The sequence below is a fragment of the Lynx canadensis genome, chromosome B2 (assembly GCF_007474595.2).
Source record: "Lynx canadensis isolate LIC74 chromosome B2, mLynCan4.pri.v2, whole genome shotgun sequence".
Lineage (NCBI taxonomy): Eukaryota > Metazoa > Chordata > Mammalia > Carnivora > Felidae > Lynx > Lynx canadensis.
The window spans coordinates 123,814,485-123,839,407 of record NC_044307.1 but is presented as its reverse complement, the minus strand read 5'-3'; the positions used below and the strand labels follow the sequence as shown (position 1 = coordinate 123,839,407).

At 40.7% G+C, this 24,923-nt stretch overlaps 1 protein-coding gene and 1 long non-coding RNA gene across 8 annotated transcripts in view; one reads left to right on the top strand and one right to left on the bottom strand.

Moving 5' to 3' along the window:
• Positions 1-24,923, top strand: part of MAP7 (microtubule associated protein 7) — a 176,157-nt gene that overhangs the window by 962 nt on the left and 150,272 nt on the right. For 5 of the 7 annotated variants that reach the window (XM_030316428.2, XM_030316427.2, XM_030316423.2 and 2 more), the window contains exon 1: positions 22,861-23,073. The exons of the other annotated variants lie outside the window; for them this stretch is intronic. In XM_030316428.2, the coding sequence (XP_030172288.1) occupies positions 22,941-23,073 (133 nt within the window). In that variant the 5' untranslated portion in view covers positions 22,861-22,940. Of the gene's footprint in view, positions 1-22,860; positions 23,074-24,923 lie in introns of those variants that run through there. 7 annotated transcript variants of the gene reach the window in all.
• Positions 21,599-22,753, bottom strand: LOC115514438. Its single transcript, XR_003968972.2, has 2 exons — positions 22,494-22,753; positions 21,599-22,252 (listed from the first exon to the last, which is right to left on the bottom strand). It is a non-coding gene; the product is annotated as an uncharacterized LOC115514438 (long non-coding RNA).

Genomic DNA, 24,923 nt, shown 5'->3' with positions numbered 1-24,923 from the left:
GAAGACGACGTTTCCACTCTTAATAGCTTTTTCTTAAGAAACTGACTTGCAGATTCTCGCCTCTCCCCTAGTCTCTTCTAGGTCGGGAAACCGTTTCTAGTACCTTCCACCTGGGATGGAGGCGATGAGGCAGTTTCTTATTTTAAAAAGAATTCACATTGCAGGCTTCTTAATTGCAATGCGTTTTCCCTACACACATAATCGGAAACGATCGTTTCCCTAAACGTGAGACCCTCCTGTCCCTCCAAAAAGACCTTTTTTAAAAAAGAAAAGACCTTTTGATTTACATGATACTCTTATTTTAATATGAAAGTTCCAGAAAACCTGTACCAATCTTTGGAAGTGTGTCTGCACTGCTAGGAGGAGTTTGGGCATCTGAAGTCTAATGACTTAATCCTTTCAGCCAAATACCTGAGGTTAAGTCTGACAAGGTGTCTTGAACTTGTTTACTTTGAAGTCATGCTACTTCCTGTAGGGTGGTTTATTTTGTCTTAATGTGTTTGAAAGATTGGGCGATCATTATTTTGATTTGGGCCGAGGAAGAGGTGGCCTAAGAGATGTCTTTGTAATTGTTTTATCAGACTTGATGGGCTGCACGCTCTGGGTTGGGCCCCTCCCCAACTGAGGGCAGCGGAAGGGCAGCGTTCTCATTACAGTATAAATGGTTTGGTGCCTAATACCCACAAAGTAACTGCTTTTGAAAAAAAAAAAAATGTTCCAGAAAGTTCACGCAAGCCAGTTTATAGTCAAACAAACATAAACAAAAGAACCGTTTTCTAGAATCTGCATATGATCAACTTTTTCGGATATGAGTGAACTGCAAACTAGCGTTTCATTACCTGAGCAGGTTAACTAGTGAACTGGTCGTGTTTCTAACAATTAATATACAACTCATGTGACTATCAATGAAAGATTTTCTTTTACGAAGGGGGAATTTAATTGGCTGCCATCTCCTTCATAGAAAAAAAATTCTTCCATGCCTTTGCCTAGAAACACCAGTTTCCGAGGGACACATTTTATATATGGTCTTTTGAGTAATTGTACTTATGATTTAAGTACAACTTATTTGTGGCCCACATATTTTTCCTATTTTTCTAGCCCTAAGTTAATGCTTTTGGTGTTCAGAAGTGTCTATGTGAGCAGATGCCAAAGATAGAAGAAAGGTGAAAATACGTATTTTTTTAATCTAGGTAGCAATATTTTGAGTGAACAAGTAAGGAGTGCTTGAATTTTAACAATTTCAGAAGTTTTCCATATATTTAAAACATGTTACCTACGTCAGCATATAGGACTCCAATGTAGTGTTTTATTTTTATGAACATATTTCACATCGTACACATCTAAATGCTGCAAGTCATTTTTTTTTTTTTTTTTTAACAATCACAGGTTTGCAGAGAGGTGGGTGTTTGGGGAGGAGGTGGGAACTTCTGTCTTTTATCACTTATCAAGAGGTGAAAATTGCTACTTGAAGTGGGAAGTTTGTTGAGGGATTCATTTTATGTATATTCATTCATTGAGATTGGGTTATTACGAGGTAAAGTACATTCTTAAATGTCTTAGTTTTTATAGACCTGTGCAAAAAATTTGGTGTAATTTTAAGACAGTTTTTTTGTGTGTGTGGTTTGTTTTTTTTTTTTTGAGTACGGTTGACACGCAATGTTACATTACTTTCAGTTGCACAACAGTGATTCAACATCTCTATACATTATGTTGTTATACTCATCAGTGTAGCTGCTGTCACTGTGCAACACTATTACAATATCATTGCTTATATTTCCTATGCTGTGTCTTTTATTCCTGTGATTTATTCATTCCGTAACTGGAAGCCTATATGTCCCATTCCCCTTCACCCATTTTGCCTACACCCCGTTCCCCTGTGGCAACAATCAGTTCTCTGTATTTATAGGTCTGGTTGTACTTTTTGTTTGTTTTTGCATGTGTTTTGTTTTTTAGATTCCACACATGAGCGAAATTATATGGTATTTGTCTTCCTCAGTCTGACTCATCTCACTTAGCATGATACCCACTAAGTCCTAGGACAATTTAGACTAGAGTTTCAGGTGGTTATAAAAATAAGACCTGTAATATTCATAAGTATGTAGATATATATGTGTGTGTCAAAGATGGGTTGAAAATTGGTGGTATACCACCTATAAAATGAAACATTTAAGGATATTGAAAGGTACTATAGTAATCCCACATTTAAAAACCATATTTCTCTCAGCATATATTTATCTTCTACTTAAAAGTAGTCAAGTCACATTTCTTGTGGTAAAAGTTTTCATTTTTCTTTAGGATGAACAGTTTTTTCACCATATTTTTCAGTATTCAAAATTTTGAATATTTTTCAGTTCTCAAGAAATGAAAAAATAATGGACTTGGAAGCAAGTTTTGGATTTCACCACTAGAGGACATCAAGTCCTTCTTCAGGCCGTTATTTTGAGTAGTCACATAGATGGATACTCACAAAACTGCCTCTGTCCGAGCTTTCTGTGTTCAGTGTTTTTATGCTCATGCTTGAGAGCTGTGGAAAGTGAGCGTGCACAACTCCTTTCCCAACTCGATAGCTTCTTTTTTTATAAGCCTACTGAATTAAGATCTAATTTGAAGCAGCATGTGACTAATTCATGAGTAAACACTTTCATGTACAGGAAATAAGTTAATACCTGTAATCTGTAAGTTCTGTTGATACTCTTTTGGGGGAAATGAATTAGAACCTAGAATTGGGCTTTTCTCTCCTCAGCAGGCTATCTGGTGAGAGAATACGGGCTTTATTTGTGATCTTGGTCACCACCTTCACTGCATTAAAGTGATCTTTATGGTTTCACTTGGCTCAAAGGGTCTACAAATATCTGCAAATTAGCATTGTAAGTTAGGGACTCAGACTACCAATTTGGTATTTTATTTCAAAACGGTCTGAAATTCAAGTCCTAAAGTTCATGATGCTTCATTCAAGTGGCTAGATAACTTTTTTCCCCATTGTATTGTGACTAGCTCTTACTTTATATCTTGTTAAAGAGGAAAGTGTTAGACCAAGCAGCTGTGCTCAGCAACATGGATTTTTTTTTTTTTTTAATTTTTTTTTTTTTAACGTTTATTTTTTTTTATTTTTGGGACAGAGAGAGACAGAGCATGAATGGGGGAGGGGCAGAGAGAGAGGGAGACACAGAATCGGAAACAGGCTCCAGGCTCCGAGCCATCAGCCCAGAGCCTGACGCGGGGCTCGAACTCACGGACCGCGAGATCGTGACCTGGCTGAAGTCGGACGCTTAACCGACTGCGCCACCCAGGCGCCCCGGATTTTTTATATCAATATTTAGGCATGAGTGTGAAATACTAATATACATTGGCATGTTCTCTAAAAAAATTTTTTTTCTAACACCTTTGCTTTCTGGTGCACAAAAAATAATCATTTGAAAGGGAAAATTTTTTAAAATTCAAGTCTCATATTGATTTAAAAATTGAAGATATTGAGGCTTAGAATAAATTGACCAAGAAATATGTACCTTGCATATATTAAGCATTATGGTGGCTAGAAGGTTGACAAAGACACGCTCCTTCTTAGCAAGGGAAACAACTCATAAATAATTGCAGGTCATGAGGACTTCAGTGAAGGAAGAACTGCTTCTGGCTGGGTCATTAGGGAGGACATAAACACTGAAAAAAATGGGTAAATGATACATAAAGTTGGATGGGAAGGAAGAGAGGAAAAGCTACAAATATGGAAAAGAGCAAAATTTTGGTCATACTGACTCGTGTGAGCCTCAGGATGAAAGAATCCTAGAAGATCAGTTAGGAATGATGATCCATGGAGGCCAGATTGTGGAGTGGTTAAAGGTCAAGCTAAGAGGCTGGTATGTTATTCTGTGGACAGTGGTGAACCGTTGATGATTCTTGAGAATAACAGATCTTGATTGAAACATGCTTAATTAGTAATTCTGTACTCATGAATTTGCAAGCTTGATTGCAGGGTCCAACAGAAGAGCTCAGCTGTGCCTTTAACGAATGCATAGTCCGTCCATCATTGAAAGTCATTCTCTTCAGTTGACTTTCTCTGCCTTGAGAATGGTAACACGGGGTGGTGAGAGCATATGGGGAACGTCCATGGAGCCAGACAGATCAGCCAGACCTTTGAAGATCAGCGAAATCTGGTTGTCTACCCAGCTGTTTCCCATCTCGAAGTAGGCATGTAGACTAGAGGATGGATTTAATAAGAAAGAGTTCAGCGACATACAGACCAACTCAGAGGTTCCTACAGAAATGGAGGCAAGCTGTTGGAAATGGGAAGGGAACAATTAATTCAAGATTCTACTGAGGCATGTGTGTAAGGATGCAGGTAAAAGGTGGCATTTAAGATTATACTCCAGGTTTGAGTGTGGCCCATTGGCTTAAGGGTGGCATGAAAGTATCCACGAGGAGGACCTGGTTTGGGTGGGAGAAACAGAACAATTTCTATAAGACATGTAAGAGACACAGAGACATGCAGGTAGAAATGTCTAATGGGCACAGGCAGTATGGAGATGAGGGACAAAAATAGAGGCCAGAACTCTGGGATTCATTCCATAAGGGGATAATGACTGAAGCCGGGAGAATAAGGAGAGCCTGGAAAGAGAAACTGAAAAGGGGTGGGAGGACATTCAAAGTGTAGCAGGGGAAAGAGCCAATAAAGAAGATGGGCAGAGAAGCTAAAAAGATAGGAAGGGCATAAATGAGCAAAGCAGGGGCGCCTGGGTGGCTCAGTCGGTTGAGCATCCAACTTCAGCTCGGGTCATGATCTCATAGTTCATGAGTTCGAGCCCCACATCGGGCTGTCTGCTGATAGCTCGGAGCCTGGAGCCTGGTTCAGATTCTGTGTCTCCCTCTCTCTCTGCCCCTCCCCTGCTCATGCTCTCTCTCAAAAATAAACATAATTTTTTTTTAAATGAGCAAAGCACACCTGCCAAGGGCGAAGGACAGGAGGTCAGGGAGTCAAAGAATGAAAGAAAAGCCATCACTGTGGTTACCGGGTAGTCACTGACCCCCTAGGAGAGGAATTTCACTTGTTGGTGCAAGAGTGGGGGATGAACCAGATTCTAAGTGATTAATAGATGGCCAGATGGAACTGATTTTGGAGACTCGCCATCAAATTTGATGGTGAAAGGAAAAAAATGACAAATCCTTGAAAAGGCAGAGGGCTTTTTCTCTCTTTTTAAAAATTACTTTTGCATACAGAAAATTTACTGGTATTTCAGGTGTACAATTCATTGAGTTTTGCCAAATATATACACATGTAACCACCATTGTAATGCTGGTCTAGAAGAGTTCTCTCATCCCAGAGAATTCCCTCATGTTGCCCATTCAAGTCAGGCTCTCCTCCTACCCTCAACCCCTGGCAGCCGCTGATCTGTTCACCACGTGTCTAGTTTTGCCTTTTCCAGAGTGTCATAAGAGTGGAATCATACACCATGTAACCTTTTGAGTCTGAATTTTTTCACTTAGCATAATGCATTTGAGATTGTTGTATGTATCAATAGTTTGTTATTGATGAGTAGCTTGCTGTTGTAAGGAAGTACCATGGGTTGTTAATCTACCCACCCATTGAGGAGCACTGAGATATTTCCCGGTTTGGGCGATTATAAATTATGCCACTGTAAATGTTTACACCCAGGCTTTTCTGACTTATCTGAGGGAGAGACCTCAGAGTGGGTTTGTCGGCCCATATGAGAGTATATGTTTATAAGAACCTGCCAAACCGTTTTCCAGAGTGGCCCTGTGGTTTTGCCTTCCTACAGGCAATGTCTCAGTTGGAACTGCTCAGCATCCTTACCGGCACTTGATATTAAGTTTTGTTTTTAATTTTCAGCCTTTGCACCAAGTTCTTTGAGTAAAGCAGTATAATTGCCTTAAAGTGAAATAGTGCCCTTCTGGATGCTAAATGATGCTCGCTGGAATTAGAACCCCTGTGGAGATAGTGTTGCTCCCAGAGCCCATGTGTAATGCGGAGTTTTTATTTGGCTTTAATATTACTGTCTTCTTTATTCTTCCATGGTAACGATTTTCTGTGGAGTCTGCATTCTGGAGTTGATTATCAACAGCGGTGCCATTACACATCAGGTCCCATGCCAGTCCAAGTTCTCTGTCCCCCTTCGTGTCCCTCTTCCAATCCTTTGAGAAATGGCTTTCCGAAATTTGGAAGGAATGCTGTTTCAGTTACAAAGCTGGGAATATTGGTCTTATATCTCGTTTTATGGTCTTGGTTATTCCTTGTTGGCAGAATTTATATTGTCAAATTGACTACTTACATATCAGCTCTCAGTTACCGAAATGTACTTACAGTGTTTGGTAAAGATCTTGATAATCTGTCATTGGATGTTTTGTTTTTTTTTTTTAATTTTTTTTTTTTAACGTTTATTCATTTTTGAGAGACAGAGAAAGACAGAGCATGAATAGGGGAGGAGCAGAGGGAGGGAGAGAGACACAGAATCCGAAGCAGGCTCCAGGCTCTGAGCTATCAGCATAGAGCCTGATGCGAGGCTTGAACTCATGAGCTGTGAGATCATGACCTGAGCTGAAGTCGGACGCCCGACCAACTGAACCACCCAGGCGCCCCTCTGTCATTGGACAGTTAATCACTGAGCATGATCTAAGGTTCTATATGCTCAACACGTATGCTATTATGCTTATTCTTTATAGAAAATCCAGCTCTAGAGTTTGTCTAGCTGTTTAGCAGCTCGGTGTCTTTTGCCTTTTTTTTTTTTTTTTTAATCCAGTATAGTTAAGATACTGGATTAGTAGCCAGTTACATTAGTTTCGGGTGTACAGTATTCTGTAGTTCTGTCCATTACTCAGTGTTCATCAAGATACGTGTACTTTTTTAATCCCCATCACCTATTTCACCCATCTCCCCACTCCCATCACCCCCCCCACTACCAGTTGTCTATAGTTAAGTCTGTTTTTTGGTTTGTCTTTTCTTGTTTTTCTTTGTTCGTTTGTTCCTTAAATTCCGCATATGAGTGAGATGCTATGACCTTTGTCTTTCTCTGACTTATTTTGCTTAGCTTGCTTTATAATACTCTCTAGATCCATCCCTGCTTGTTGGCCTTTTGCCTCTTTAATATCTGTTTTCGCAATGCTCTGAATTATAGTTTACAAATTTAAATGGCGTCAGGTGGTTTTTTCTCTGTTCATTAAATACTGGTCTTCCTAGTATCTTGGAGCAATAGCCAGTTAAGAAAGAATCTGTAAGATTTTCTTGGGTGCGACTTTCAATTTTGATTTGAAGACTAATATATTTTTGACAGCAAGAACTCGCTGCATGTGGCAGTTCCTTGTCCTTGAAACTCCTACAGAAATAGTTGTGAAAGAATTGTGGGGAATGCCAAGGAGAACCGACACACCAGACCAAACATCGCAGATGGACGTAGGAATGCAAAACTGAGCGGAAAGGAAGCTGAGAGATGTATTTGGTATATCTGAGCTGGACTTTGCGTGCATTGTTAGTGAAATTAGGTATATTTAAATTGTAGAGTATTGAGATTTGGTATCTGAAAATTTCTTCTGTGACTTTTTTTTTTTCTTCTTAATGCTACGTAAGCTTTTTTGGAGTTGGCTTTCTGGTAAAAGGACCCATCCTTTACTATGGGATAACCTTCCACATATAAACCTTGTATCCCTGATACTATGGTGACAGTAGGAAATAGCTATATTCTAGAATAGGTTTAAATTCCAAGGTGAAACTCCAGAAAAGACCCTCTTCTTTCAGTGTCCCCACTTTCCAACACAAGGCCTGCTTGGGTGGCAGTAACTTGCATAATAACAGGCTGTAACAAAAACGCATGGCAGCCTGTCAAGGTTTTAATCCAGGCTTTTGGTTCTCAGAAGCCCTGACCTAACACACCAAACAGGACCTAGTTCCCTGCCTCCTGCATTCCAGCTGGATTGTTTTCCTATTCAGGGTTGATGCTCTAAATTAGTATGATGGCCCCCTTATCTGCAGTGCTGGTCAGTTCATTTAAGTATAGGCCATTCTTGGGGCCTAAGGTTATATTACTGAAATGATTGAGCTCCTGTGCTGCAGCATCATTGGTTCTCAGTCTTGACGGTGAGTTAAAATCACCCAGGGACCTCTTAAATCTCACTCTGCCCCTGCTACACCTTAGACAATTATCCGAGAACCTCTAGGGGTGGGAGCCAGGTGGCAGTACCTTCTAAAACTCCCCCAGTGATTCCAATGTGCATTCAAGGCTGAGGACTACTTTCGATCTATTTCCTACTTAAAGCTCTTAGATTTGACGATAGTAGATTTCATTTGGAGGTGTCAAGTGTACCTTGCTTATGGAAACCACCTGGAAATCATAACAGCTGTTACCCTCAAGCCAGTGAATTTATTTTGTTTATCTCTTATTTTGCTCCGGGAATTTTGTGAAGGAAATGTAGATGTGAATATGAGTAGGAGTACGCTTGAATAGTAAAATAATGTGCACACTCATGTATGTATTGATGCACTTTTATGTATGAATGTGTGCAGTTAGATGGAAAGTTAGGTAATGAACTTCTTTCTTTCCCTCCCCCCCCCCCCACTTCTGCCACCTTCTTCCTCCTTTCCCTCAAAACAAGAAGGTCAACTTCAGGTAGATAAAGTTTTTTGTAGCAAATTACATACTTTTCCCAGAGATTTTCCTAGTGAAAATCTGATCATCATCTCCTTGGCTCTGGAAACCACTCGTTTCTTCTGTCTGCCTGTAAATACTTAACACAAGAATGTCCTTCTCCTTGATGTTCTTGCCTTCCATCCTGCAGCACAACCTATGCTAATACCTTTTGGGTTAATCTTTCTTTACTTCACCTCTCTTCATTCTCCTCATCAGTTGTTACTTGACATAAGGCTGGGTCTGGTAACCTCTGCTCTTTTCACGTTGTACTTTTTCTTAACAATGTTACCCATACTTACTTTTTTTTTTAATGTTTTTATTTTATTTTTGAGAGAGAGAGTATGAGCAGGGGAAGGACAGAGAGGGAGGCACAGAATCAGAAGCAGGCTTCAGGCTCTGAGATGTCAGCACAGAGCCCGATGCGGGGCTTGAACTCACGAACCTCGAGATCATGACCTGAGCTGAAGTTCGACCCTTTTCCGACTGAGCCACCCAGGCACCCCCACACTTACGGTTTCGAACATCACATCAAATTATGATCTCTGGTTCTACTTGTCAGAACCTCCAGAGGCACGTCTGAGCACGATTTACGTGTGTGTTTCATGTTTATGGTGCCATCAGTTGTGATTTAAAGCTTTTTCAGTGAGGGCTTACCTTTGACAGAACTGATTTTCTTTCTTTCTTTTTTTTTCCCCTCCCCCTTGCAATTGGTGTCTGCATAGCTATAAAAACCGGGGCCACAATGAAAAGGGCAGTGGGGGATACTGAGTAAGACTGATCTCTAAGGAAAAGAGTGTCTTTGATTTCCCCTTTGCCCCTTCAAGATTATACTGAAGCTAAGCGTGTGTGAAGTCATTTGATCTTGCGCCCAAAGCTGACTACCTAGTGTAGTGATAATGTTAAACTATGACTTTGTGCTAGGACTCAGGCCTGCTGTCTGAGTTCCATTCTCAGCTCTGTGGCTACTTGAGGGATTTAAAGCAAGTCATTTGGCCATGCTCTTCCTCGATTTCTTCTTTTTTAAAACCGGGATACTGGTAATGCCTTCATAGGGCTATGACGAGGATTAAATGAGTTGGTACATGTAAAGTACTTATAACAGTGCCTGACACAGCATGAAGTGTTGTTGTAATTATTGTGGTCACGGTTGTTAGGGATTGGTATTGCATCACCGGGAAAATATGGACTTACCCTGGCTTGCTAAATTTTTCCCTTAAGCAAATTTTTGCTTACAATTATAAAGTCTCAATGAGAGAACCCGAATGTAATGCTGATTCAGACCTAATTGCAGCCGTGTGATCACATTGCCATCAGATATAGTAAGCATCATCCAGGCACATTGGATGGTGCTTTTCACCTGTCAAAGTGTTGCACAAAAAATGTTGCAGTAGAAGGTCGCCTCACATAACCCTGTGACTCGCTAAGATTAAGTTGTGATTGAGTTAAAACCCATGCCAGCCTCTCTTGACTTTTTTTCATTTCTGTGGTATTCAAAAGTGTTTCTTATTACTGCATCATAGTTCTAAATTTCAAGTTCTTTCCTAAAATACTTGCCACAGAATTATTGCACTTTAAATCATAAAGATGGACGTGTTCCACGACGATGGACTTCCCGGACTTATTTTGACTTGAAACAAATCACTATCACTTCATTAACTGTTTCTCTACAAAGGAAAATCTAGAAGCATATACAACTAGCCTTCCATAAGGCTTTCGTGAGAAGTACATAGTTTGGGTTTCTTCATACAAAATACTTGCGCAGGGGATGGGTGAGATAGGTTAAGAGGATTAAGAGGCCCGAACCTCCAGTTACAAAATAAAGTCATGGAGATGAAAAGTACAGCATAGGGAATGTAGTGAATAAGAACTTGTATGTACGGTAACTACAGTTGTCCTGGTGAGCGTTTCATGATGCATATAGATCACATTACTATGTCGTATACCTGAAACTAATGTAAAATTGTATGCCAACTATGCTTTAATTAACATCTTTTTAAAAATTCAAAAAGTACGCATGTTGAACTAGAAAAAGGATCAGTAAGCTATTTTGTTTTTTTGTTTTTGTTTTTTGTTTTTTTGTTTTTGAGAGCAAGAGAGAACATGCACACGGGACAGAGAGAGAGGGAGAAAGAATCTTAAGTAGGCTCCACATTCAGCTCTGAGCCTGATGCAGGGCTCAAGCTCATGACCCTGAGATCATGACCTGAGCCGAAATCAAGATTCAGACACTTAACCAACTGAGCCATCCAAGCTCCCCTAAACCGTTTTTTTTTTAAATTAAGTTTCTTATGTATTAAATTTTAGAAAAGACTTCAAGTTGCAGAGGCTTATTTCCAGTGCCTATACAGGATGTTGGGACCAGGGTATATGAGACAGACCTTTCTCCCTAAGAAAATATCTTGTTCAACTTGTAATTTCAATTTTTATATTTTTAAAAATTTAATAAATCTTTAAATGTCACTTCCTCAGATGAATCTGGGTTTAGATGTTCTGAGTAATGCCTTTAAATTTTATATATGATACATAGACACTGTGGTAATTGATTAAACCAACATGCTTTAAACCACTCTTAAAATATTAAGGTTTATTTATATTTAATATTTATATAAGCATATAATATATAATATAAATGTAATATATAATATAATACATAATAGATATAATAGATATAGTATAAATACATATTTATATATTATATATAATATTTATATATAAGTATATAATATTTGTATTATATGTAAGTATAAGATGTATATCATATATAATAGTTATATCATATATAATATTTATATCATATACAATATTTACATTTCATGTATAATATTTATATCATATATAATATTTATATATAAATATATACCATTTATATCATTTTTCAGTAAAAATATTTTTATAAGTACTCAATTTGAATGTTATTTTTGGGGGAGAGAGAAAGACAGCGAGTGCACTCACAGGTGGGGAAGCGGCAGTGAGAGGGAGACATAGAGTCTGAAGCAGACTCCAGGCTTTGAGCTGTCAGCATAGAGCCCGATGTGGGGCTGGAGCCCACGTACTGTGAGATCATGACCTGAGCCGAAGTCAGATACTTAACCAACTGAGCCACCCAGGTGCCCCAGTGAAAATAAAATTATTAAAAATAAGAAATACGCATCACTAAAATATACCCAGAACTTTCTTTTGCAACAGTGACTTCCTACCTCCTATCATCCCTGTGAGGATGTTCTTGTTGTGTATATAAAAAGGTATATCCAGGGGTGCCTGGGTGACTCAGTTGGTTAAGCGTCTGACTTCAGCTCAGGTCATGATCTCACGGTTCCTGAGTTCAAGCCCCTTGTCGCGCTCTGGGCTGACAGCTCAGAGCCTGGAGCCTGCTTGGGATTCTGTGTCTCCCTCTGTCTCTGCCCCTTCCCCACTTCTGTCTCTCAAAAATAAATAAAAACATTAAAATAAATTTTTTAGAAAAAAGGTTCATGCATATGCTTTTAAAGTGGCATTGCATAAATTGCAGGTAGAGTATCAGGAACTAAAATGCAAGTAGAAGAAATGGCTCCACAGTAAAAAGCATTAAAATAGAGAAATGGGGGATGGAGCTATCTTTAGTCTGGAAGACCTATGAGAGGGCAAATGCCTTTGAGTAGAAAACCTTCATAATCTTATGACCCAGTGAACCTCACAGGGAAGAACACTTCTTGACATCTTAGATTCAAGCCTTGGTGGTCCAGCTGTACCCAAAGTATACTCACGATAGAGTGTAAGTCTTCAAGGAGATTTTGGGAGAGACGAGTACAGAATATCACATGGAAGAAGATTTTGCTAAATCCGGTGACTGGGAGCCCAGACACTGGTGAGCCATTCTGGACCAGTTGGGAAACGCACAAAGATGCCTTTTTTGTTTTACAGTGCATAAGTTATCTATTAGAGGTGCACGTATTTGGAAACCTGTTCATGGAACAACTTGCAGTATTGCAATTAGTTTTAAAACAAACAGCTTTTGGTCCTATAAACTCCCTACTTTTGTTTGTAAACAGCAAGAACCAGGTCTTTTTCTAGTGAGTTGGATAAAGGCTGGCTCTGGGCTATGAAGGGACATGGGTATTTCTTGTATTAAGGGTTTCAGGACTGATCTCTTCCTCCATGCCAGTCTGCAAACAGGAACCAGGTAATAAAATCTCAACCGAAAAATTGAGAGAGTAGAGAGAATTCTATTATGATTGTGACTGTTTCTCTACAACTTTGTCTCTGGAACAACTTTTTTTTTTTTTTTTTTTTAATACATCGTTGATTTTAGTGCCGTTAGCAATGGAAGTGTGGCCACTTTGCCTGATGATAAAAGGCACAATGGTCCATTTGTGGTGTTTTAGGAAGTTTGCCAAGAGGTTCCTTTTGTCATTATAGTCCTCCCTCAGTTATCTATCTAAAATTCACAGGAGTTTTAAGCAAGGGCTTAGAATAGAGATTCGAAAGGTAAAGGGGTTTTGGAATTGAGGTCTGAGATGTTTTTCTTTCTGTGTAGTGCCCACTAAAATCTCAGTGGCCCGAGGTCACATAAGACCAAAAGGGGATGACATTTCTCAAAAAATGTACTGGATTGCTAGTAGTATCTATTTCTCGGAAATTAATGCTTCCTATCTTTTTTTAAAGCAATTACTGATGCATTAGGAATCTTTTTGTTTAGGAGTTACAAATTTGGAAAGCTTCTGGGCTTGCCATTTAATCCTAAGTATACTCATCTCCTATCTGTATAATTTAGCTGAAGGCTTTCAGTGTTCTGGTTGGTTGCTGACAATTACACTGGATATGCTAATCTTTTCAGTGTGGACCTTAGCTGAATGTAAATGACCAAACCTCAAAGTTCCCCACCATGATTTTCTGTTGATTGATTTCAGAACTGTGCTGAAGAATTGTATATAATTCTCTCTTTTGTCAGAGTTGGTTCTATTTAACCAGTAAGTGTAAATAAAGTTTAGTACCTCAAACCTTCATATACACTTTATCTTCTCATGAGAAACATGTATTATCAACACCATCCCCATCCACATATTTATATATATTTTCTTCTAATTGAGACAGTGAGGTTACTTCATGACAATAGGGAAGGATTTTTTTTAAATCTACGTATCTGTACTTTCCAAACCACTTAATGTTGAGGCAACCAGTTGTTATAATGGTAAAAACGATTTGTTTGATAATGCTTTGAAGCTGACCTGTATTGGATTCTCAAAGAGCGATCATTAGTGAAAGGTAAGAGGATTTCATAGGTCTGCTGACCCCAATTGTATGAGTATTATCTTAACAGAGCATTGCAATACTGGAAAATGACTTGAGTAAATAATGTCCAGCCTATTCAGTGAAAATATGACTTTTGAGTGGCATGCTTTCATTTATAGCATGTTGATTTCAGCGTGGGAATGGAGTGTCTTAATCTCTGTGGGGTCACTGACCATGATGGTTAATTTTATCTGTCAATTTAGCTAGGCTACAGTGTCCAGTTATTGGGTCAAACACCAGTCTGAATATTGCTGTGAACGCAGTTTGTACATATAATTAACATTTGCAGTCAGTTGACTTTAAGATTACCCTTGATAATATAGCAGGCCCAATCCAATCCATTGAAGGCCTTTGGGGCAAAAACTGAGGTTTCCCAGAGAAGGACTTCTGCCTTAAGGCTATAACATGGAAAGCCTGCCTGAGTTTCCAGCCTGCTGGCCTGCCTTACGAATTTTGGACTTGCCAGCCTCTATAATCGCAGGCTGCCATTATTTCTTAAAATAAGTATTTAAAAAAAAATATGTCTATATTTTCTCCAGAGAAGTAGTAGTATTTAGTATCAGTAGTGGTCCAGTAGTATTTTTGATTCTGTTTCTCTGGAAAACCCTGACTGGACACATGGACCCTCAGAAAGAAAATCAGAGTTTTCCTTCCAGAATTATGTAAAACATTTAAATTACTTCTTAAGAGAAACTTTTAAATTAACTCTTAAGGTAAAAACAGGATATTAAACCTCTTAAAAAATCTTAATTGACGTCAGTTTTAATTTAGGGCATTTTAGCAGGAAGAATTAGAGGGGCGCCTGGGTGGCGCAGTCGGTTAAGCGTCCGACTTCAGCCAGGTCACGATCTCGCGGTCCGTGAGTTCGAGCCCCGCGTCGGGCTCTAGGCTGATAGCTCAGAGCCTGGAGCCTGTTTCCGATTCTGTGTCTCCCTCTCTCTCTGCCCCTCCCCCGTTCATGCTCTGTCTCTCTCTGTCCCAAAAATAAATTAAAAACGTTGAAAAAAAATTTTAAAAAAAGAATTAGAAAGAGTAGCAAAGCCACAAAAGATGGGATTGGGGGAAAGCCTCAGTAAGGGCTGAAATGAATGTTGAACACCTTGCTGTTGGTTGGTCCAATTCTTCACTGGCCTGAAGACTTAGGGCTATCACTCCCCTTAAAATGCCCATAAAGTAATAAACTGAATTGGCCTATTATTCTTTAATAATGCTCTTCACTCACAAACCTTTAGATCTCCTCTCTCAAGTTACAGAGCCACACAGTGATCCATCCTCAGTGAATTGTATCATTGAGGGAAAACTCGTATATCTTCTTCATTTTTATTCCCATCTTCCCTAGAGTTTTTCACCCAGATTTCCATTAAATTGCTGATAGGCGGCAGTGAGGGAAGTCTGCAGGCTGCAGGTGCAGAAATTATTAGTGTGGTCCTGTTGTAACCGGAAGACTGAGTGAAGCTTCCATTCTTTACATGTTTTAGCATTAAGTCAAAAACCTCTGGGGGGCATCAGTGGAATGAGTAAAACAATACAACTGTAGAGCCACTGACAAAAAAAAAAAAAACAAAAAACCGAAACCATGTGAAGTGTTAAGTAAGCACAGGCAGACTGTGACGGCGGGGGGAAGGGCTGTCTGAGTCTCAGGCTTTTTCTTTCTGCCAGCTTGTTTTCCCCTGAGCATATAACTCGAGTTTCCATTTTCATCAGGTCTTGGAGCCAGTTGTGGGATCAGAAGAGACTCTTAGAGACCCAAAAATCCAACCTGGACCCAGTCTATTAATGCAGCACCCTCATCCCAGTCAGTGTTCCTGCATGACTATCTTCAGTGATGGAAGGCACAATTTGTTACATTCTGGTGACTTCCAATCACCGATCCTAGTTCTGTCTTCCAGAACTACACTAACACTAGACATCCTTCCACATGTTAAGCTTTAATTCAGTTATTTTATTTCTCCAGATCTTGGCTTATTTTCTCCAGAGAAATTGTACCTTTTTTCCAATGATTCTCCTGTTATGGCCTAGAATCTTATAGTCCTAGGTTGCTCTCTTCTGAATGTGTTCTGATTTATGATCTCACTGAAATATCTAATTCAGACAATGTGGTCTGAGGACCAGAAAATAGAGAAGGTTCTTCCCCTTACTCAGCATGCTGGGCATCTGCTGGTACCACCTGTGATACTGTTAGGACTTTTACTGCCTCATCACACCGATCACGTGTAGTGAGCTTGCTGTCCAAGGGCCCTCCTTCTTTGCAGCTGCTGAAGTTTGGGTGGGGTTTTCATTCTGTACCTGGGTGGTTGGACTTAACAAAGGAGATGTTCATATTTATCACTACTGAATCTTTTTAGCTATAGCCCATTATTTTGAGCTTTTGATGATTTTGGAACTAATTCTGGCTTTCTCTCTACTTTATCTACAGATATAAAGCCCTCATTCTCATCTAAGTCTTTAATATAAACACTAACCACCTTTCCTTCTCATTGTCCACTTGTCCATGTTCTGGACGTTTCCAGGAACTCAGTATTCATGCCCATCCCCCTGAAGTAAACCTTCCACGCTCTTTAACAAACAAACAAACATGAGTGAGTTTTCATTTTCCTCTTTGCCTTCTATCCCCACAGTCACCATGTGAGACACCTTCTTTCATGTGGAAAAAGTCCTTATGGAACTGGTTTTTCTTATATCTCATTCCTCCTCCCTTCTGACCTGTCCTCCACTAGACTGGCCAGTCTGGGTCACACACTGCATCAGTCAGCACCCCTGAATGGCTCCCCTTGCCTCTGCTTGGTGGGAGAACATTATATGATCTGCCTACTGCCTCCACTCTGATGCCATCCCCCAGAACACCTCACCTTGCACCCTTGGTGTGTGTTTACCGCTCCTAAAGCAAGACAGGGAACCACAGTTTCTCAGTTTTCTTCTCTTTCTAATGGTGTGGTTCAAAAAAATAAAAGTAAACCCATAACTGCTCATGGACCAGTGATGGGTTAGGTAACTTTCAGAAACACAGCCCTGGCTATCTGTCTGATTCTTCTGTTGAACCCAGCCATTGATTTCTTTTGCCTCATTTTGAATCTGTAAAATTGGATTTGTAACCTCATAAGGGTGTCACTATTAGAGTAGAGGACGTGTGCACATATTAACTTTTGCCAAGGAATTGAGATGTTCATGCAATGTACATTAAGTATGATCAATGGGAATAATGAACCGGAGGCCCAAGGGCATTCTAGCCTGTGTTTACTGGGTTAAAGTTCAATGTGGCATTTTGTAATATTCACAACTTAGTGATACCTAATGTTTAGGGAAGAGTTTTAAAGAAAGCTTGGTATCCACACCTTACATTCAGGTAAGTGAATCCTCAGGGTTTAAAATTTATTTCTGGTGGAGCAGACGTGCGAAAATGGGAGTCTGCTGGCACCACAAAGTGTTCACCACACGGTGAAGATTTATAGAAATGTTATAAAGGCACGGCAGGAACGTGGTACTTCTTGGTTTTTGGCACATGACTACTAGAGTAGTATTTACTGTTTCTCTTACTGCCTGTTAACAAAAGGTGGTAAAATGAAGATCAAAGCAAACCTGCCTTTTTTATTTTCCTTTCAAAGGGTCAGTCTTGTCTTCATGCAGTATTTCTTTGTCCAACAGCTAATTGTCTAATGCTGCAAGATGGCAGAATGTTAGGCCTTTATTGCCAAAGAAGCCATGAGGCAGTGTCCTCGTCCTAGGAAACCGTAACGGAGCCCCCTAACTTCAAGAATGGGGATGGTAGAGAACCAGCTGGGACCTTTTATTCCCAGGGGTTATTTGAATTCAGAGTCAACCTGTGCTGTCTTTGTGTTTTCAAACTCTGCGAAGGTTTTCTTTCTTTTATTTTTTAAATATTGCATTAAAATGTGGATTTCTAAAACTACTAGAAGTAAGTTGCAGCTTACCTTTCGGGGGAGTATGCATTAAATATTTAAAAGATTACTGAAATCCAGTAGTTTTGAGGAATTAATCCTCTCCTCTTAATGTAAAAATGTTTCTGAAAAGGCATTTTGGCACTTGTGGGTCCCACTGGAAAGTAACTAGCTTATATGTGTATAGAACTGTAATTTACCAGTGACTGGCCCTTCAATCCAGCAGTAGTAATTTTCTATTTTCAGCTACAGTCCTTGGATTAGTACAACTCAGGCTCTTTTCCATTTCAGTGATCTTTTTGTAAAGCTCAGTAGGCTTTTAGAAGGAAAAATCTAGGTATGCTTCTCACTGGTTAAGCAGATTTCTCTCTGCAAGAGGATATTTTTGGATTCATTCATGGACTGTGTGCTATTTTCCAATCTTATGGACATAAAATAAAAGCTGACAAAGGATAAATGTGAACAGAAACCTGAAGTGTGTGTGTGTACACATGTGCCTACATGTGGTTATTCTCCTATCTCACATTGTGACAAGCAGGTCCCAATCATGGGATGAGTTCCCCTACTGATCAGTTAGTTTGACTCTGTTTCATGTTCCCCTACCTCATGTTTAGAGGTAGCCCAGAGGCGCCAGGCAGCCAGGGTAGAGGGACACACAGACATGAATTCATTGTGTACTAAAGGAATAGGGGCTGGGGGTGGGAATTGGTGGGGACAGCAATCGCTCAAGGACCTATTGGCCTATTTCATTCATAGCGGACGAGTGGTATCATTTTCAATATGACTGCGAATATATTTTATGATTATACTGCAAACATTTTTCTCTAGTAAAGCCAGCTTAGTTGTAAAATCTACCGTCTCTCACTAGGCAATGTCTCATTTCTTCCTACTTTGTACAGAGTCTCCATTAATCCATCATTTGTTATTTTAACGATAGTTGCAAAACCTAATTGACTCTTGCAAGTCTGCATACCCCAGTTCCCGTGGGGACTGATCTGAGATTCTGTACCTGCAGGTAACATTCACGGACACATGTGCCACATCAAATTGAAAACACCTATTAGTGCTGGGGAAGAGTTCAGCAATTCAGAGTAGGATTCCTTCTGCTTTCAGGTCTGGCCATCCCCCTTTCCACATCTGCCTTTGTTTTGGGTCTGAGTATAAAAGCCCCCATGCCTCTGTAGGGACTAAGCCCCGGTGTTCCCAAAATGAAATAAAGCTGAAAACCTATATCCTGGGTTTGAGCATTTAGGAAATTAATCTCAAATGTATTTACGTCTTAAATGTGTACTTCGTGGATAGGAAAAAAAAAATCCTTTATTATGATTATTTGATCTTGGGCTGTTTGCTTCCCTGTGACTGGTCACAGCTGTGACTGGGACACAGCTAGTCGATGTTGCAACCGGGATTTACAAGGCAGCAGGACAAAAGCATCTTAGCTTCAGAGCAGATGGCCCACAAATTAATCCTGGCTCAGTGACCGAACTAGCTGTGTGACTTTAACCTGAGCCTCAGTTTCCTGATCTGTCAGGCGATGACTCCTCTCTCAGTGCTGTTGTGACTAACAAAGATAAAACTTATCTGACAAAGCTGGAGATGTTCTGGATACTGGGATTCTTTGACCTGACCTCACCCTGCCTCATGGGTTGTAGGATGGCTGGTGACATATGGCCTCCTTTGATTAGGCTTTCATTTCCCCAGTAGATAGTTTAGGCATAACTTTCAAAACAGCCATTTGGGTGACTTTCACATTTTGATACAGATCAAAATTCTCCATGAGACCCTAGAGCATGAAGAGTACCATCTCTGTCATTTGAGGGATATTCCATTGCTGTTAACAGAAGAGAGTTGTTGATTAGCTAGGTGTGGTAGAGGTGGGCTCAGTTCTCTGTGTCCCAGAAGGGCTGTTCTGTGATCTCTGTTCCACAGACCTCAGGGAGGGCTCCTTTGTGAAATCTTATCTGGACAAGTTAAGTGCTAGGAAGCTTTTGCTTTGCTGCTGTGTTTCTCCTGTAAAAGAGGAGAAAAAGCCATCCAGGCCATCCTTGAGAGTAAAGGAATATACATCTTCCGCAGAAGTCATTTGAATTTCAGCTTTCACTTTGCTTTTTTAAAAGCCACTCTTGGAAAGATGTTTCATTTCCTTCCTAAGATACTTCAAATGCAATCCTTTCATTTTTTATTTGAAAGATGAAGGTTCGGGGGGGGGGGTGCTTCTGGGTGGCTCAGTTTGGTTAGACATCAGCTCAGGTCGTGATCTCACTGTGTGAATTCCAGCCCCACATCGGGCCTGCTTGGGATTCTCTGTCTCCCTCTCCCTCTTTCCCTCCCCAACTTGCACACATGCTCACTCTCTCTCAAAATAAATAAACTTTTTTTTTTTTAAGATGATAGATGAAGGAAAAGATCCCTTTTTCCTTAGCTTTACCACTTTCAGTAATACTTTTGTTAGATCCATGGAGATGATCAGAAGCTGTTAGCCGTATCTGGGTAAGAAACATTTCTGAATGAAATTTGTCGTTTGCTTGAGACATAGCTTTTCACTGCTTCTGCCAAAAGGTAGTTTCAGCTGTGTGTGTGTGTGTGTGTGTGTGTGTGTGTGTGTGTGTGTGTGTGTGTTGCTATTGTAATTACTAACCTGATTCTCTGGAAGTAGAAGAAACAAACTAGATTTGATAAGATTTTCATAAATATGTATAATACTGGACTATGCTCACTGATCTTTTGATTAAATAAATAAATAGGAAATAACAAATCATCTTTAATTCAAAAATAGAATTTCCAAATAGAATTAATGGCAGTAGGTTGTATCTACTGTTTATTTCTTAAACAACAAGATCTTGCATGTTTGAAGCATGGATCCTCCTTTCCTTCCTTCTCCACATCTTGCCATCTCTGTAAGAAGCTAGCGAGAGGGATCTAAGATCCTAAACGATGCAGGCCGAATTTTCGTCATAAGGAGAAGCATGTTTTCACCACAGACTTGTCGGTGGGTAACGTTTGACCTGGGCAAGGAACTTCACCTCCTGCGCCTTGGTTTTCCTTGCATGTAAAACGTTGATTTAGGTGGTTTCTCAGACCTATGCAGTTCTTCAACCCCATTCTCTTTTATTCCAGGTACTCATCAAAGAGGTGAACATGATTTTAAGTAAACTTAATACCTGAAATTTCCTTCAGTTCCCCAATCTACACATGTAACTCTTAATTGAATCCCCCAGCCTTTGAGCAAAAGATTTCTGAAGTGTTCTGTTTTGTTTTTTTTTCCAGCATGGATTTGCCAACCATCTAGTACAGCTCCAGCAGTGGGCTGGACAATATTATTGCTCGATAGCCTTGATAGTTGAACTGGAAACACCTGAAATACGAAGCAAAAATGGAGTACTTACAACAGATGTAGTGTAAAATGTAAAAGCAGGTGATATGTATAAGCACTTCTTACCGCTACCACTATGCTTCATTTAATCCTCTCCCCAGTCCTGTAAGGTAAATGATGTCACCCCAATTTTACAGTGAAAGCTAAGGCACCAAGAGAAGTTAAGTGAATTGTCAGAAGTTATCCTTCCATCCAAAGGATGTAGAGAGAGTGCTTGGGGCTCCTGGGTGGCTCATTTGGTTAAGCGTTCAACTCTTGGTTTGGGCCCAGGTCATGTTCTTGCGGTTTTGTGACTTTGAGCCCCGCGTCGGAAAATGTAGGAGAGTGGTCTGGGATGGGAGGATTGTTTTGGACTTTTTAAGCAGACTTGATTTTGATTAAAAGGCAAAAACAAAAGCAACAAAAGCTACCAATTTGGCAGTAGGCATCTGTCTGTGTCACTTACTATAAATTTAATTTTTTCACACACAGCATAAATTTCAGGCAGCCTAGAAGTGGAGAGTCTTAAGTGAGAAAGCTCATTTCAGAAGAAAACAATAATCCCATGATTGTATGCTTTGGAGAAAAGAGTCCAAAAAAGAACTAAAAGTGGGTCAAGTGTTAAGAATTGCTCAGCACTGCTGGGAGTGACTCGCCCAGAGCAGTGGGAACTGGGGGGAGTTGGCCGCATGTCCGTGAGATGGATCCCCCCCCCCAGTAGGTGGACTGTAGTTTCTCATTTCTCTCCTTTCAACTTGACTTGCAGAAGGGGTATTCCAAATTGTGGTCTTGGTGAGAACAGGCACGGTTCTCCCCCTGCCTGTCCTCCCTGGAATGTCTCAGGTGCGTGGCAGTGTCAATCCTCATGGCCCAGCCTGGGGTGATAGGGACCTCCAGAAAGCTGCGATGTGATGTGATACTGTGTGCAGAATGAGCCATGGGCGTCCAGCTATGCCTTCATCCAGGGACTCGCAAACATTGTCATGATTGAAAACCGGGTCCCCCAAAGAAGAGAAGGACTTCTTGCCTTGAGTCCGCTTCCCCATCCTGGGGAGTCCCCTGATGCCTGTGCGGGCATGGCGACAGTTGTCCTCCGGGGCTGCAGCCTGGCGGGCGGGCGGAGAAGAAAGGAAGAGGGAGCTGCACAGCGCTGGCGGCCCCCTCCCCCCTGCTCCAGACCTCTGCGGTGAGTTCCCCCGACCAGCATCCCGCAGCTGCCTGCGCTTCCAGGCGGACCGGAGCTGCTCCCAGCCCTCCCGGATTAGGACCTGTCCGGGTTGTCAGGGCAACTGTTTACAGGACAGCATATCCCGGTTTTCCCTCTGTGCCGTGTGCCGAATATCTTACTGTGCGGTGGCAGGAAGCCTGGGCAAAGGTGCCGCAGCAGGAAGAAGCTGGGATCTGACTGAACAGGTTAGGCAGTGGAAGGAGGCTTCTGACCCTGCGTGCCTTTCCCGGGGCGCTTCCGGAAGGAAAGTGCGCCTGCGTGCTTGTGTGAGCGTGTGTGTGTGCCAGCTAGCGAGCTGCAGCCAGCCACTTGCCTGGGGGGAGTAAGCGGGAGGGGGCGCGGAGGGGAGGTGGGGGGTTGCTGCTAGGTGAGGGGGAACTGCAGGGCCTCAGTTGCCAAGTGGCTGGTAGTATCTGTCAGCTGTTTGCACACTGTTTACCCATAGGGGATCTATTACAAGTGCTCAAATGAACCGGCAGCTTGGAAACTAGCAGCTTCCTGGGAGCTGCAATTACATAAGCATATATTTTTAATATAATAATAATTAAAAACCAAGTAGCCGCGGTATGCCTGGATCAGCTACAGCTATCCGACAAGAGAGACTGAAGAAGACCAGTGCAAGGCCAATTCCCCTTGGTTTATTCACCATTAATGAGGAAGATGAACAGCAAAAGAACGGGAATTCCAGAAGACCTAAAGGTATGCATTAGCTCTACCCTTTGGTTGGAACTGGAGCCAGCCCCCATTTCCCACACTGTCTGTAGCACATTTACAAACTGTGTCTGTGGTGCACGCTGTGTGGAGTGCTTGTGACCTCCTAGCACAGTTTGCTGGTTGTATTTACACATTCTGTAGAGCTGTGTATGCATGAAATGCAGAACAGATTTTGCAGATTTGGTAGGTTTCAGATCAGTTGCCTTTTTTTTTTTTTTTTTTTTTTTTGACACAAGCTACTTTCTTGGCCTGGAGATCTTTAATTTATACATGCTCATTTGAACAGTTACCAATGGCATGTCCTTACCAGGAAGGAAATAGGACTTAATCCAGGTTAAAATGATCATCTCCCTACCTTGTTTAGGTGCATTGGTGATTTCTGTTTAATGATCTGAGTTTCTCCTTGAAAAGGGATGAGTTAGATGAAGTGACCTAGGAGTGAGTCCTTTCCAAGGGCAGAGAGTCAAGATGTTACTTCTTTTTCTATTCTGAAGGAGCTTGAGAAGGTAGTAAAACAAACATTGAGCACACTGTAGGGGGCAAAGCTAGAGAACGGGGAGGGGAAAGCATGACGATTTATAACTTCTGATGGTAACTCTGCTGAACATCTGTCTGGAGGTTGGAATGTGCTGGGTGCAGAAAGGGGAGGTCTGATTCTTGTACCTTTCTTTCATAATGATGAAATGGAGCAGCAGCTTTGCCTGGCTTCTCGAATCCCCCTGTACTGCATCATTTTAGCATTGTCTCGTAGCTACCCTCCCAGAGCTGTAATTGTCAGAGATGGCAACATCATAACATTTTTGAAGAGGGGCTTTAAGCCTTGCCTTTTAAGTTTCCTTTTTCCCAGCATCCTAATTCTTGCAACCCCCTTCCCCCAAATGCATATGAGCTGTTTGTCTCTTAAGCTGATAGGTTATCAGTTTTGTTGTTTCTATGTGCTGATTAAATTTTAGCTTGCATTCAAATTGTTCTGTCACTGAGATATCAAATTTCCTCTGTGTGGTACAGAGCAGTAGCATGGCAAAGTAGCAAGCAAATACTGAAGCCCTGGTAGAATGAGTGTTTCAGTAGAATCCAGTGCCTGAAAACGACTGGCTTTCTTTTTCCTGGCTCTTGAATGAGTCTTAGAGTTTGCTTTTCTTAAGTATAATTGAAACTGTCAACTTTAAATCCCAAAGTATATTTTTACTTCACTTTTAAAAGGCTGTATACAGGGAATTTCAAATCAACAGAACCTTAGTAATGTAGTTGATTTTAATCTTACTATCAGACATAGTTTCTATCTTAGAACCAAATGACTTCAGGAATTTACTGATGCCACGGATGGAAGCTGACATAGGTGATTCTTTTATTTGCCCAGGAATTAGACAGTTGAACCAGAGTATGGTCTTGATGAAAACCCAGTACTTTCAATGGTTGGTAGAAAATCATTTGGCCTCTTAAGAGGTGTTAGCTTTCTAAATTAATGTGGAACTGTTGAACTGTGCCCACTGTGTATTTTTGGAAATGTTCTTGATTTGCGGCACTTTTCCCTTAGGCATTTTGGAACAGTAATTTGGGATAGCTATCCATTTTGTTCTGGGTAGTTTTCTTGAATTCCTCTCTTTCTTCTGTGGTTTTTTTTCCCCCCAGTTGCCTTTAGTATTTTATTTAAAGGGAAAAAGGGTAGAGGAAGTAGTTACTTCTAAAAATGTATTTATTTTTGGCAATTCGTGCAACTTCGTGGATAAGAGAGACTTAAGGAGTTTCTGAATCCCTACCATTTTTCTTTTTCTACTTTTCCTTATATCAAAGGGAAAAAGAAGAAAAAGACTAGAAGAAAAATGCTACGTTGA